General features: G+C 47.8%; 1 protein-coding gene across 1 annotated transcript; it reads left to right on the top strand.

Annotated features, from left to right (window-relative positions):
* Positions 1-1,080: 1,080 nt before the first annotated feature.
* LOC118094774 (keratin, type I cytoskeletal 19) lies at positions 1,081-13,483 on the top strand. Its single transcript, XM_035135431.3, has 8 exons — positions 1,081-1,589; positions 4,939-5,021; positions 5,250-5,406; positions 6,857-7,018; positions 7,621-7,746; positions 9,541-9,761; positions 11,412-11,440; positions 13,237-13,483. Exons 1-8 carry the CDS (start codon positions 1,125-1,127, stop codon positions 13,257-13,259), a joined length of 1,266 nt encoding a protein of 421 aa, XP_034991322.1. The 5' UTR covers positions 1,081-1,124; the 3' UTR covers positions 13,260-13,483.
* Positions 13,484-15,469: the final 1,986 nt, after the last annotated feature.

Genomic DNA, 15,469 nt, shown 5'->3' on the forward strand with positions numbered 1-15,469 from the left:
CACCCAGCAGCTGCATGTGGAGCAGCGGAGATGCGAACCCGGTTCACCAGATTACAAGTCCACTGCTCTTAACCACTACACTACACTACACTACACTACACTACACTACACTACACTACACTACACTGGCTATCACTTGAGAGGTGGTGGACTCTCCTTCCTTGGAGGTTTTTAAGCAGAGGTTGGATGGCCATCTGTCATGGATGAGATTCCTGCATTGCAGGGGGTTTGGACTAAATGACCCTTGGGGTCCCTTCCAACTCTACGATTCCACACCAAAAAAAGGCCTGTGGCTTTGTACTCATGCAAAAACATTCCAGAAATATCCACTTAATTCGAAGAAGAAATTAGGGCCTGTCATGCCAGAAGTCTTTTTACCGACTGGCTAAAACGATAGAAGAAACTCGTTTGAGGCAGGCTTCTGTTTTCCTTTCACAGGGGATCCCTTGTTGCAGCAGGCATTGAATCTGGGACACTTTGAAGACATCCAGATCACCTTTCACAGGGACCTGATTGTTATCTGAGCTGCATCTATGCAAGAGCCTTTTAGCAACCACATCGCTCTCGATTTCACCTCCAGCAACTTTGCCTGGTGACTGGCAGCTACAAGTTCACCCCACCCCACCCACCCAAACTGCTCCTACAAAGGATCGTGTGTGTGTGTGTGTGTGTATGGACAGGTGTGTGTGCGCGGACAGGTGTGTGTGCTCAAGGGTTTAGCTGCGTCTTAAGTAAACTATCATCTAGGTTTTACCAATGCCTTTCCCCTGAGCCAAAAGCCACCTACCATGAATCACACCTTTCATTGGCGTGGGGGGGGGGGACACACAGCAAGGTAAGACAAAGGGGAAAAGGGGAGGGGAGGGGAGGAAAATGCAGTTTCTTTGCAAACACTTGGGAAAGAAACACATCCCACTTCGTGCTGACTGACCAATGAGGGTTTAGGGCTGGTCCGTTCCAGAGGACTCACATATCAGCTTTGTTGGGTGGACAACCCTCCCCACCCCCACCCCACCCCCAACCCAGAGGCTGACATAAAAGGAGGCATGTAGAGAAGCGTTGCTCACATTTCTGCGTCCAGAACACACACTTGCCAAAGAGCTGCTTTCAGAAATCCCCTCTCAATGGCCAGTTACAGCTTCAGGCAATCCGTCTCTGGTGGGGGGTATGGCGGGTCTTCCTTCAGAGCTCCAAGCATCCATGGCGGGTCTGGAGGCCAGGGCATTTCCATGTCTTCTGCTAGGTTCGTCTCCTCTGGGGCTGGAGGAGGCCTAGGGCTTGGCTATGGCGGAGGAGCCGGGGCTTGCTATGGTGGGGGCTATGGCGGGGGCTATGGCGGGGGCTTTGGGGGAGGTGTTGGAGGTGGCTTCGGCGGCAGCAACGACGGCCTCCTTTCCGGAAACGAAAAGGTCACGATGCAAAATCTGAACGACCGCCTGGCAAACTACTTAGACAAGGTGCGCGCTCTGGAGGAAGCCAACACAGAGCTGGAGGTCAAGATCCGAGAGTGGCACCAGAAGCAGTCTCCCACCAGCCCATCCAGGGACTACAGCCACTATTACAAGACCATCGAAGACCTCAGAGACAAGGTAGGACTTCACATTTGTAAGCCGAATGCCGGGAGGGGACATGGAGCGCTCGGCAGGCAGCAAGGGCCTAGCTGTGAACTCCACCAACCATGCAAATAGCTGAGCTGGGTAGGTCCTGTTAGGAAGTCCCGACCTCTCAGCATTTCCATCTGTAAAGTGGCAACCTAGCTTGGGTGATTGTGCATGTTTGGTAAGAGCTTGCACAATGAAAAGGCTGCAATTCAGATACTTGCACCTCAGTTTTGTCCTACTGAGGATGGGCATCACAGTAGCCTCCCTTACTAGATGAACGGCACAGGGCTGGTGCAGTATCTTCACAACTGGGTGAATGAGACAAGAATCAAAGCCAGGCTTTAAATACTGCAGCTGCACCTGTCTCAACCAGGAAGTGACACTGGATTAATTCCACATGCTGTTTTTTTAGCAATAATTTCCATTTAGCCCCCTTTCCTCTGTGGAGAATATATGTGCTGGTTGCCCTTGCAGTGGTTAGCCCTGCAAAGGTCCCCCCCCCCCCGCCCCCAGCCCTTATTGGAAAGATGTGGCTGCAAGATGTTGCATTTGCAAACAGTTTTGTTCTGTGCATTGCTGCAAATTCAGTCATTTTGCCCATTCTGGTGTGTTCATAGCACCAGAATGCAATGCAATCCATCTCTTTATCTGTCTGATTGCAATGGAAACTGTTTGAATACAGCCAGTTTCCTTATCTGTTTTGCTTCCTGGCTCCAAGACTGCAGCAAACAATGTCTGGCTTCAGTTATTAATGCCCTCCGGCATTATCAGAGTTTGGTTACGCTGGGCTACCTTTTCTAGGACAACAGCTATGTGAAACTATTGCAGGCACTGCCTTCAGTTCAGCAGTATTCTGATCCTTGATAGCTCCTATTGGAACTTGGCTGAGCAACCACCAAATATCAAATTCTAGAAGCCAATGTTCACAATCCATCTTAGAACTGAGTGGGAATTTATTTGCCTAGATTTATGCTCCTAAGACTCTGTCTCTCATACCTTCCCACATGAGGTTGGGCATTATCCCTTCCCATGCCATAAGGTCAGGGATGGAGACTGAGAGGTATTTTCACCACATCCTGAGTCTGCTCTCACATGGAATAATATGTTGGGTGAGCCAGAACCAGTTATGGATACATACCGTCAGCTGCAATTCTTTTGGTAGAGCATTGCTTTTCTAGCAGCCGTGGTGGGTGGAAAACTCATGGTCCTCCAGGTGTTTGGGTCACCTGTGACCATCAGCCATGCTGGCTTGGAATGATGGGAGTTGTAGTCCAACAATATCAGGAGGGTGTTAGGTTCTTCATCCTAGCTGTAAGTGCTTTTTTTTACCACATCCATCTTGCACACGGCCTATGAGAGATAAATACTTTTCTAGTTCTGAACCTCTCTTGCAACTGGAAAGTTCTTCCTAATATTTAAGCCTTTGTCTCCGTGAAGTTTAAATCCTGTGCTCTCTCTGGTGGATAGGGTGAAAGAGTGTCCTCACTACTCCTTACAGGTAGGTAGCCGTGTTGGTCTGACGTAGTCAAAACAAAATTTAAAAAAACCCTTCCAGTAGCACCTTAGAGACCAACTAAGTTTGTCATAGGTATAAGCTTTCCTGTGCATGCACACGAAAGCTCATACCTATGACAAACTTAGTTGGTCTCTAAGGTTCTATGGGTACTGGAAGGATTTTTTAAAATATTTTGTTTCTCCCTACTCCTGCTCCTGATTCTTTCACCCTTCATGCATCACCACCCTAACTTACCAAGAAGTTTCACACAGACATGAACTGCTTCCACAGCAGAGGCCTCTTGGTTCTGAAGTCAACCTTGTTACCGCAAGACTGCTGTGGCTTTGTTCGAGGACCTGTGGTTGAACCTGCTGTTATTTCGAAAAGGGGGAAAAAATAGTCAAGGAAACTGTGGATGTTGACTAAGCTATGTGCACCGTAATCTTCTCTCTTTGTGTACAAGACAAGATTTATTTTGCTCTAGCAGAGTCATCGGCACACAATGGGAGTTTGTTTATGAATGAAGCACACACGCCCTCAAGGCACACACGGAGAAGCACAAAAGCAAACAGTTATTGTAAGGAAATCTGCACCAGCCTTGAGAGTTCATGACCATCGCCTCCCAAGCAGGCTTGTCACTTTTCATTTTTACCCTTCAGGTTCCTGAGCAGGGCCTGGAAGAAACTAGAGCCAGCAAGGAACTTACAGTAGCACATCACCTATAGAGCTGGGTCAAAGCCATCAGGCTATGGGCAGAGCTTAGGGTAGATTCTGGTGGAATGTGGGTGAGGGATGAGTAAAGATGTCAATCCATTGACAGTTTACAGATGTCACTGTGAATTATTCAGCCTATGAGTTTGGGATCTGTCACAACATAATCTAAGGGTGGAGAACAATGCTGGGCCAGTCACAGATCTGGTGGAGCTGGTATTATTCTAAAATGGGAATGAGGAACCTATGGTCCTCCAGATATTGTTGACTACAGCTCCCAGAATCCCTGACCACAGGCCATGCTGGCTGGGATGGATGGGCCTGATCACATCTGGAAGGCCACAGGAATCACATGCCTATTCCAAGTGGTAATGTAGGCTGAGTCACATCATTATGTTATGGAAAAATCAGTAGGTAACGTGATGCTATGGACCTGGGCGAACAAGTGAATCCAGGGCTGACCTAAGACATTTTTTTTGCCTGGTGCAAAAGGGAAGGCGGTACCTCCCACATTGCACTTGCCAAAGTCAACCAGATTGGTGGTTTTGTATCGTGCTTGGATGCTGGCGACAGGACAGCATCTTGCACTGCCCCAGGAGAGCAGGCCAGACAATGTGCCCCACAGCGGAAGCTGGTTCATATAGGCAAATGGGGAGCTGCCCCTCCAACCTCAGTCTGCCCTCAACTAGCTCCCACTTGCCTGCCTTCTTACAACAATCAGGGAGTGGCTCCGTCTGCCATTGGCTCTGGCTGCACCTACTGTTGATCTCCCAGCCTTCTGCAATACTAGCCCCAATGGGTGCCAGCCATCACTGGAGGCACATAAAGCTCAGTTCATTCCCTGTTCCTCAGCATTAGGCCTCTGACATAGCTGCATCACTTTGTCTCATGGTAGGGCCGGCCCTGAGTGTTCCAGCTTTGTTCAGGATGTAATAAGGAGCAATGATGATGCACATTCAGAAGACCATTTCCCCTCCACAATGTGCTGAGTCACACCTTTCACACATCATTACAAGCAAATCAATCAATGTGTGTCCATGGCCACCAAACTTTTTTTTTTTTTTAAAAAGAGAAAACTTACAATACATATGAAAGCAAATAACCCAACATGGGTCGCCTCTTCTCTTGCAGATCCTTGAAGCAACAATTGACAACAACAAGGTTATCCTGCAGATTGATAATGCCAGGCTGGCGGCTGATGACTTCAAAACCAAGTGAGACAACTTTTCATAGGCAGAGAAATAGAAATGGGTTAACTGTGGATCTATGACCTTAGTATTAGGGCATAGCAATTATGCCAGAGTATATCGAGCAATTATGCCAGAGTATGTGGGGGAAGACTAGTTTTCTTGGCACTCTACATTTCACAGTGATTAGATTAAGCCAGCTCAGAAGATTTTAGCAATTGATCGTCATTTGCTGGCATTGATTTGTTTTAAAAGGTTTGAGTCTGAGCAAGCCCTGCGCATGAGTGTTGAGGCTGACATCAATGGGCTGCGCAGAGTCCTGGATGAGCTGACCTTGGCTAGAACTGATCTGGAGATGCAGATTGAAAATCTGAAGGAGGAACTGGCTTACCTTAAGAAGAACCACGAGGAGGTAAAGCAAAACAGCATTCATCATTTTGAAGTATGGTGGCGTAACAATAATGCAACAAAATGACAATTTGTTGTTTATTATTAGTTTATTGTTGCTGTTGCTGTTTCTGATACTAATAATATAATAATATAATATACCACACTTCTAAAAGTAGAGTAGAGGATTAGAGTAAGTAAAATTCAGTATTAGAAGACCACCAATGAAACCATAAAGCCACCATTGCCATTGCCACCATAAATAACCCACAGCAGCACAGAACATCAACATCCAGCGATGGGTGAACCCATCTCATTAATCATCAAAGGCCAAGTGGGACAGATCCATCTTCATTAGGTGATGAAAAGGCGCTAGGGGGCAGACATATCTGCAAGTTCCAAAACCAGGGAGCCATAACTGAGAAGGCCCTGCTGCAGAAGCAGTTTCAGATTGCCAGATGTTAGGGGGATAAGAAGGATGACTCTGAAATAGAGAGGGATGGGAAGCTTGTTGCCTTCCAGATGTAGTGGGCTCACAGTACCATCGTCTATTCCTCATTACTGAGGCCTCAGATTGAACGTACGGTGAGGCATCATGCACAGAGGGCCACATACAAGGTGGAGAAGAATTCTTGGCTTTCTACCAACCTCTGCCACCCTCTGCCACCCCCCAAAACCAGCCTCCACCAGATGCCAAAGCACACTCCCACGCACACCCTTCCGTGGTGGAGGAGGGCATAGCAGCAGAGCTGCATGGCGAGATGAGAGGACATAGGCATGGTCTCTCCTCTCTCTGTTGACCTGCCCCTTGACACACTGCAGGGCAGCATGCTGGGGAATGAGGGGCGGGTGGGCATAGGAAGTCTCTCATTTTAAAGCACGCTTCTGGCGCTGCCCCCACTTCCACGTCTTCAAGGGAAGGAGGAGTGTGATCGAGGAGCAGGAAGATGCAACTTTCGCTTCCAAGGAAGGACAGTGGATAAAGGATAGCATGCAACACTAGTCCTACTCAGAGTAGACCCAGTGAAGACACTACTAACTTGGGGCCATTAACTTAAATGGGTCTACTCTGAGTTAGACTTGGTTGAACACCACCCCTAGTTTTTCCTGATACCCCCTTGACCGTTCCCCCCAACAATCTGAGACTAACTCAGAAGGTTGTGGACTCTCCTTCACGGGAGATGTTGAAGCAGAGGTTGGGTGGCTATTTCTCAGAGATTATTTAGCTGTGATTCCTGCATTGCATGGGGCTGGAGTAGATGGCCCTCGGGGTCACTTCCAGCTTTACAGTTCTACCGGTATGATTTTATGACACACTCTCTCTTTCTTTCCAGACAACCTCAGATAATACCTGTGTTAGCCCAAAGGGAATGTGGAATAGCGTGCCTATCCCTAGATAAAAGGATAGCTGTTAGGGATTGTTGATCTGCCGACACACCTGCAATGAATGCCTATGCCTTGGTCTCTCTTTACAGGAAATGAGTTCCATGTCTGGGCAAGTGGGAGGCCAAGTGAGCGTTGAACTTGACTCTGCTCCTGGCATTGACCTCACCAGGGCTCTGACCGATATGAGAGACCAGTATGAGAAGCTGGCTGAGAAGAACAGGAGGGACGCCGAGGCTTGGTTTACCACCAAGGTGAGATGGAAAAGCCTGGGAGAGAGGGGGGGGAGGGAAGGTCTTTAAAAAAACAAACGAAGAGAAACAATTTAGCAGAAGAAAACTGGGCTGCTGTGAACTTGTCCACAAAATTGCACGGCTGAATACAGTGCAATAAAATGCAAATGTAGACTGGTGAATTTTTTTTTTTGCAGGTGTATTCTGCAACATGTTATAGTGCATTAACTTTGGATGTATACTGTACCATCCTTCCACCTTACTGGTTGTTATGCAATGCTTCCCCAACGCTACTGCATTATTGTCATCTGGAGGGGGCACTCTTCACTTATAGTGCAACAAAACCAGGAGACACTTCCTCCACCACGGGACGTTTGCGCTATGAAAAGTTGCAGGATTTCAGCAGGAAGCAATGGGGGCATTCACCCCAAAACGTTTGCAGGTGCAAAGAGTATTAAAAGTGGGCTGACGTAGAATTGTCCCCATGCCACTGTAAGCACAAATCACCATGAATGGACAATAGAAAGGATATCAGAAGGGCCCATAACAAAACAAACGCAGTGTGAATAAATTCAATGCGAATGTTGACATATTCTTCTTTATTTCTCCCCTTAAACACACAGACTGAAGAACTGAGTCGGGAAGTCGCGGTCAACACCGAGCAACTTCAGAGCAGCAAGACTGAGATCACAGACTTGAGGAGGACCCTCCAAGGCCTGGAGATTGAGCTCCAGTCTCAGCTCAGCATGGTACATGGAGGAGTGATGGGTTATTTCTAGTGCTTGGGTACTGAAATAAGTAGTCACGGGTTGCGTTTGCCTTTTGTAGGGTGTGTGTGAAAGAGTCAACCTCCACCATAGTAGGCAGTAGGCCTCTGAATACCAGTTGATGGGAATCACAGGTGGGCAGTTGTGCCCATGTCCTCCTTGTGGGTTTCCCACAGGCATCAGGTTGTCTACTGCGATGACAGGATGCTGGACTAGGTAGGCCATTGGCCTGGTCCAGAAGGCTCTTCTTATGCTTTAAAAGGTAAAGGTAAAGGGACCCCTGACCATTAGGTCCAGTCGTGACCGACTCTGGGGTTGCGCGCTCATCTCGCATTCTTGGCCGAGGGAGCCGGCGTATAGCTTCCAGGTCATGTGGCCAGCATGACAAAGCCGCTTCTGGCAAACCAGAGCAGCACATGGAAACGCCGTTTACCTTCCCGCTGTAGCGGTTCCTATTTATCTACTTGCATTTTGACGTGCTTTCGAACTGCTAGGTTGGCAGGAGCTGGGACCAAGCAACGGGAGCTCACCCCGTCACAGGGATTCGAACCGCCGACCTTCTGATCAGCAAGCCCTAGGCTCAGTGGTTTAACCACAGCGCCACCTTATGCTTTAGGGACATGGAAACTCTAGAACAGGGGTGGCCAACTCCAAAGACACTGCGATCTACTCACAGAGTTAAAAACTGGCAGTGATCTACCCTCTTTTTGGGGGGTTCAGGTCAAAGTTGTTGAGCTTTTTTTAGGGAGGAGGAAAGCTGCAGGGCAAAAAGGTTGAGCTTTTTTAAGGGGAGCCACAGTTGTTCTTCTTTGGGGGGGAGCCAGTGATCTACTACAGACGTCCAGTGATCTACCACGATCTCCCTGTTGGACGTGCCTACTCTAGAACAGTGTCTCCAAACTGTTCTCTGACTACAATTCCCATCATCCCTGACCCAAGTTTGGGAAACCCTGCTCTAGAACACAATGAATGTGCATGCTCACTTGCACACATGCACACATTCCCCCTACCAGTATGATCTGAGAGGGGGAAAGTTGAAAACACTGGGATAAAATTACTTACCCACTTCCTAATTGTCTCTCTACAAATGCGGGCTCCCCCCCCCCCCCGAAACTGCAAGCTACTGCTAATCTCAAAGCAAGACAACTGTTGCACAGTGCAAATGATAGTGTTAAGTTAATTTGCATTTGTAACTGCCATATTATTGGCCAAGGGAGCCGGCATACAGCTTCCAGGTCATGTGGCCAGCATGACAAAGCTGCTTCTGGCGAACCAGAGCAGCACATGGAAACGCCGTTTACCTTCCCGCTGTAGCGGTGCCTATTTATCTACTTGCACTTTGACATGCTTTCAAACTGCTAGGTTGGCAGGAGCTGGGACCGAGCAACGGGAGCTCACCCCGTCACAGGGATTTGAACCGCCGACCTTCTGATTGGCAATACCTAGGCTCTGTGGTTTAACCCACAATGCTGCCCTAGCATATATTAAAACGCCACACCAGGTGAATTCTGGCCAACTAATGCCAGCATAGCTGTGTAAACACACTGCAGTGCTTCTGAAAGGTGTTCTGACAAGGGCTTTGGCAAATCCCAGGGAGGGTTTCAATATTGACTTCCAAACAAACATTTCCATTTTGCTGCGGATGCCTGTTCTCTGAACTGCAGCCTAGTTTCCCATTGTGCTTACAACACTTCTTTAAAATTCACACCCATATCTTGGTGACAGTCTCTGGCACACCCACACACCCTTTCTCACCGACACCACTTCTCTTCTCAGAAAGCTGCCCTGGAAGGCACCTTGGCCGATACGGAGGCTCGCTATGGGGCTCAGCTGTGCCAGATCCAGGGGCTGATCAGCAACATCGAAGCGCAACTGGTTGAGGTCCGATCGGACATGGAGCGTCAGAACAGCGACTATAAGACCCTGATGGACATCAAGTCCCGGCTGGAGCAAGAGATTTCGACCTACCGCCAGCTCTTGGATGGCCAAGATCTCCAGTAGGTCACTTGACAGGTCTCTTATGACCTAGTGCTTGAAGAGAGCAGATGTCTCTGATTGCCAGATGCTGGGTATTAACCCAGCCTTTAATAACTCACAACAGTTACTAGCCTGTCATTCAATCAGCCAATAAATACTAGGCTACTGGGGATTGGTATTGACTGGGAAAGAGCTCCACTCCCCTGTGCTGGGGATCCCGCGTGGTTTCCATGCTGAGCACACGGAAAGGATAGAATCTGGTTTAATCACTCACCTGCATGGAATTCATTGTCACCTATGGTGACCAGGCTCATGCATCAAATACAAGATTGCAATCAAAGGGAGATAAATATTTCTTCACATTTTCCCCGTGGCACCTGGGTGGCCATTATTAGGAGGAAGAACGATGGAGCTACAGTATGTAGGCTGTGGAGCTAATCTCACGCTTCTGTTCCTATAAACTTTTCAAGCTTGAGGCTGGCTTCCTATGTTGTAAAACCGAAAAACTGGTTTTGTGTCAAACAAAGCTCTAGACACAGAGATTAATCCATACGGGGTGGAATCTGGTGGCACTGGTTCCATCTGCACTATGCATTTAGTATCATACCAACTTTAAATATCATGGCTTCCCTGACCCATAGTATACTTTAAAAAGGTAAAGGGACCCTGACCGTTAGGTCCAGTCGCAGATGACTCTGGGGTTGCGCGCTCATCTTGCTTTACTGGCCAAGGGAGCCAGCGTTTGTCTGCAGACAGCTTCCAAGTCATGTGGCCAGCATGACTAAGCCACTTCTGGCGAACCAGAGCAGCACACGGAAACGCCCTTTACCTTCCCGCCGGAGCGGTACCTATTTATCTACTTGCACTTTGACGTGCTTTCGAACTGCTAGGTGGGCAGGAGCAGGGACCCAGTCACGGGAGCTCACCCCGTCGTGGGGATTCGAACCGCTGACCTTCTGATCGGCAAGCCCTGGGCTCTGTGGTTTAAACCACAGCGCCACCCGCGTCCCCACTTCATACTTAAGTAAGGAATTAATTTTGTATACCCCACATCCAACCTAACGCTCCATTCCACCCATTGCTTCACATTGACTCTACTACCACTTGTACTTCGGTATGTAGCTTTCCATCAAACTGCATACCTTTTCTTTGGGTCAAAGTAGGCAGAACGCTCAATCACGCAAATATCTCCCACAAAACTTTGTTACTCTGGTTCTTCTACTCAGAGCAACTGCAGGAAGTTATGGTCTGGACCAAAAGTTCATACAGCACTGGGAATGGCAGGAGGAGCAACTTTGCTGGCTGTTTTTTCATTTCAAAATTCTGCTCTCCAAGATACTGTTCAACTGCAATACCAAAAGTAAAACAAACAAAAAACAAGAGATGACAATATTGTCCCCCTCCACGTATCAAAGAGGAGGTGAGCAGCTCAGAGGAGCAGCTCAGAGGGAAAGAGATAGACAACCACTCAGCCAATAGCTGTTTTCCCCCCCATAGCTGTTTTTGGAAAAATAATTGCTGACAGTGTCAGCAAAAACACTGGTTTGAAAAACCTCCAATAAAGTGGCAAATTCTCCTTAACTTAGAATAACAACCCCAGGTTGGAAGGCGGACTGTTTCACAAAGCACATTTGGTCTGACATGCTTCTCCTTCTTTTTTCCCTCCACAGTTTCTCCGGAAGTGTTTCGGGGACTAATGGTGAGGCTTCCTTCTTCATGGCGGGTTGAGGGAGCATTTAGTACAAGCCATAGGATAATGCGGCCACTTTGCTGAAGCTAAGCAGGTCTAAGCAAGCCCACATAAACCATGTTGAATTTCATGGTGACAGAAAAGCGGGCTGTGAATTGGCCCCCTGACATCTCTGGCATGGTGCCCCTTGTCCACTCATCTTCTCTACATGTGCCAGGCGAAAATCTAGATTATGTGGGCTTCCTAAAACATATTTCTTTTTTTGAGTTTTTCAAATTTTACAAGAGTCAAATAAGAGAAAACAAAACAAAGCAAAGCACATTTCCCTTTGACTTCCCTCTCCCCTTTTGTAGATCCTTGTGTTTTAATGAATCCCCTTGCATGTCCTTTATAATCCAAATTTTTGCTAATACTTTATTGTTCCTTATTTCAATTTTTTTAGCTACAAGTTTTATATCAGTCCTTAGATTATGTGGGCTTTTGGCTGGCTGCTAAATCCAAAAGAGAATGGCCTTTGCCACAGTTTCACCCAAATTATTCTAGTTTCCATTCTGCCTATAGCTCCACAGTCTCCTCACCTCTCCCTCAGCCTCACCCCTCACCAAGCAACCCCTGACTTCTGCTTCATTGCCTGGCTTTTCTGCAATGCAGGCATGGAAACCTCAGGCCTGGAGGCCCAGTATGGCCCTTGGATTTCTCCTTTTGTCTGAAACAGTTTCCCTGCCTCTGCTGTAATTCAGATAATAAATTCACTTAATAAGTCATTCAAACGACGATTCTCAACCTTGTGTGCCCAGATGGTTTTGGACTACAATTCCCATCATCCCCAGATATCTTAGCCAGTAGTCAGGGATTGTGGGTATTGTAGTTCAGTAGGTTAGAGAACACTGCTTTGAACAGAGGCTGTGTTGCTGATATGCACTGAAAAATTAAATACTCAGTTGGGATAAGACCAAGAAGAGCAAGGAGCTAAGGAAGTGATATTCCAGGTTGACTGGTGTTTGGGATCATGCCCTGGCTGCTTCCTTATCCCATCCACCCACCATCTTGGGCAGCAAGAGGAACAAAAAAAAATTGTTCACAGGAAGTAGCAGGAATACATGGAGTAGCCCTATTAAGGCACAGTACCACCCCTCAGAGCCACAAGTGGTGTGATGGAGTCAGTTCCAGTTCCATTGCCATGGCAACCCTTTCTACAGGAGGTCCTGGAAGTCTCACAAGAAGTTAGCGAACTCTTGTGAGATCGTGTTGGCTGCAAGTGGGAGGCCAAGGCTGAGGCAGTTCAGGGTCCTCTTTAAGGAGGCAAATGAAATTCCATTTCTGAGGATAATCTTGCAGGGCCAAGGTTGGAGTCAGAGCAGAGGCTGTGACTGAGCCTCCCTTCCATGATTGGTGTAGACTTGGAGCATAGCTGCCAAGTCTCCCGTATTCCCCGGGAAACCCCCGTTTTTCCAGCCGTTTCCTGTTGGCAGCCCGGATTTTTAAAAAACCCGTAAATCCCCCAGATTCTTACCGGCCCGAGGAGGCTCCTTCTGCGCATGTCTGGAGTCTCTGGACATGCACAGAAGCGATTTCTGGCGCTGTGGCCCTTTTGGAAATGGGCAGAGCATGTGTAGAAGCGACTCCCGGTGCTGCTCTGCCCAGTTCCAAAATGGCCGCAGCAGCGCAACTTCCGGTTCCGCGCAGCTGCCGATCCCAGATTTTTCAATCTGGAAGTTGGCACCTATGACTTGGAGTGCTACAGAAGGTTTCAAAATGTGTAACTTGGGTCCATTAACTCTTTCTCCCACCTTGTCTTGCTACAGGCAAAGCAGATGATAAGAAGTGAAGAGCACTCTCCTTTCCAGAAACAGGATGGGCAGCTGCCGTTTCTGGCAGATGAAAATCATCGTTTCAAAATCACTTAGCAGCAAACTTCATGAGTGCCCATTCTGGATGGCTGAGGGCCACGCAATGGCCAGATTCTCTGACTTAGCTCTTCCTGCTTTTAACCTTTCTGTATGGTGTTTCTTCTTCCTAATAAAGTTCCTTTGGGGCTTCTGCAAACTGAAACCGAGACTCGTTGCTAAGAGAGAAATTGACTGCCTGTTAATCACTGCAAGTTCTGATGAGCGTATGACAAAGGGTTGTATTCAACATAGCACTAAGGTGAACATTCCGTCAGTATAACAATTTCTCCATGTACAACTAAACATTCTCCTTTCTCATCCCCTGTGCCCTGCCACATTTATTCTGGGTTTCTCCTAACCCTTCAGAGCAGATTTGGGGGGTGGTACAGGGCACGAGAGTGTGTGTGTGGGGGGGGGAATCCTATAGTGCTAGTGCAATAATTTAGACGAATAGTTGAATATATTTTATCAAAGCTGGTGAGGAGGTCATTTCCCTCATCAAAATCTAACCCCTTTCCCTGCCATATGGGAAAAAAAAATGATGCCACAAAAAAAGATCACAATTAATTGATCTGGATTAATCCTCCACCACTCCAATTCCATTATGACAATCATCAAATACATTAGAACCCCCATGTAGCACATAAACACACACTGGAAAGATTAAACCCCCTTTTTAATGCTTGCATGCCGGCCCAACCATTAGAAGGAGTGAGACAGCTGCCTCAGGTGGCAGGTGGCAGTGGATGGCAGCAGTTGTCCTCTTCATCTATTACTCCCAATCCCCTAAACTAGCCTGGCTTTGCACAATCTAAGCTAGCCTGCACAGAAGGATGTTGTCCCCTTGCCAATGTTTTCAAAATTGAGTACACTTCCATTTGGATTCTGTACATGGAATGGTTGCCTCAGGCAACAAAATTACTTGTACTGGCCCTGAACTCTCTTCAGCCGCCCTGACTGTAGAATCATAGGAGGAATGCAGATTATGAATAACCAGCTGGTAACCATGGTGTATATGTAACTGCCTGGAAAATGACTGGTCTCATTTGTAGAGGCAACTTTTACTAGATGTCCATAATCTACAGTATCCATTCTGAAATCTGGGGAGTCGGGGCTGTTGTTGAATCATCTTCATCAACTGACATAACAATAAACATGCCTGGCTCCCCAAGTGGTTACATGTATGTTGTGTTTTCAGGCAAACTACATGTTATATGTAGCTGTGTGATTCTTTTTCCACAACGGGGATTCTCCCCGCCCCTTCCTGCTTCAAGAAAAGGAAGCTACAGGGATGTAGAATCGCCCGTGAAGGACTAGCTCGCCTTTCCCCCCCCGTCCTGCCATTTGTCCCTCAAACTGGCCCACTTCCTTTCTAGCTTGTGTCTGTACAGGTGGCGACCATTTTGTGGGAGAATTCTGTTCCTGGCTCCCAAACATGTCGGCAGAACGTGCATAAGCCTGCCCCATTACCCCCCCCCCCCCGTTGCACCCCACCACCATTACATCCCATAATGCCTTGTTCTGCCCTATTCTGCCGCCATTCTGCCCTCTTCCAGGCCCAAAAGAACCCACACATTGGTGGTCACACATCATTTGATCACATGTAAAATGGTCACCACCTGTATATGTGAGTGGGAGATACAGATTTACCCTGCAGGAAGAAAAGCAGTGTGGAGACCAGAGGTGGCGCAAGGTGGGTGTGGACCCGTCCTGGGTGTTATCCCTGAGAGGGGTGACATTGCCACCCCACCCTCTGGGATGCTAGCCCCACCCCTGTGGGCAGCTAGCTCCGCCTCTGGTGGGGACTTTTTAAAAAATGCAAAGAACTGGTTGAGAAAGAGTCAAGCAGCTTCTCCCTCTTCACCCACTGGTCCTGCATTCAAGAGTCGACATTCCAACAACTTAGAATCATAGAATTGGAAGAGACCACAAGGGCCATCCAGTCCAACCCCCTGCCAAGCAGGAAACACCATCAAAGCATTCTTGACATATGACTGTCAAGCCTCTGCTTAAAGACCTCCAAAGAAGGAGACTCCACCACACTCCTTAGCAGCAAATTCCACTGCTGAACAGATCTTACTGTCAGGAAGACTTGGATGGTTTCAGACTTGGATGGTTTCAGAAGAGTTGGGACGTCTTGTGCATGCAA

This window comes from Zootoca vivipara, chromosome 12 (assembly GCF_965207765.1).
Source record: "Zootoca vivipara chromosome 12, rZooViv2.hap1.1, whole genome shotgun sequence".
NCBI classification, from domain to species: Eukaryota; Metazoa; Chordata; class Lepidosauria; order Squamata; family Lacertidae; genus Zootoca; species Zootoca vivipara.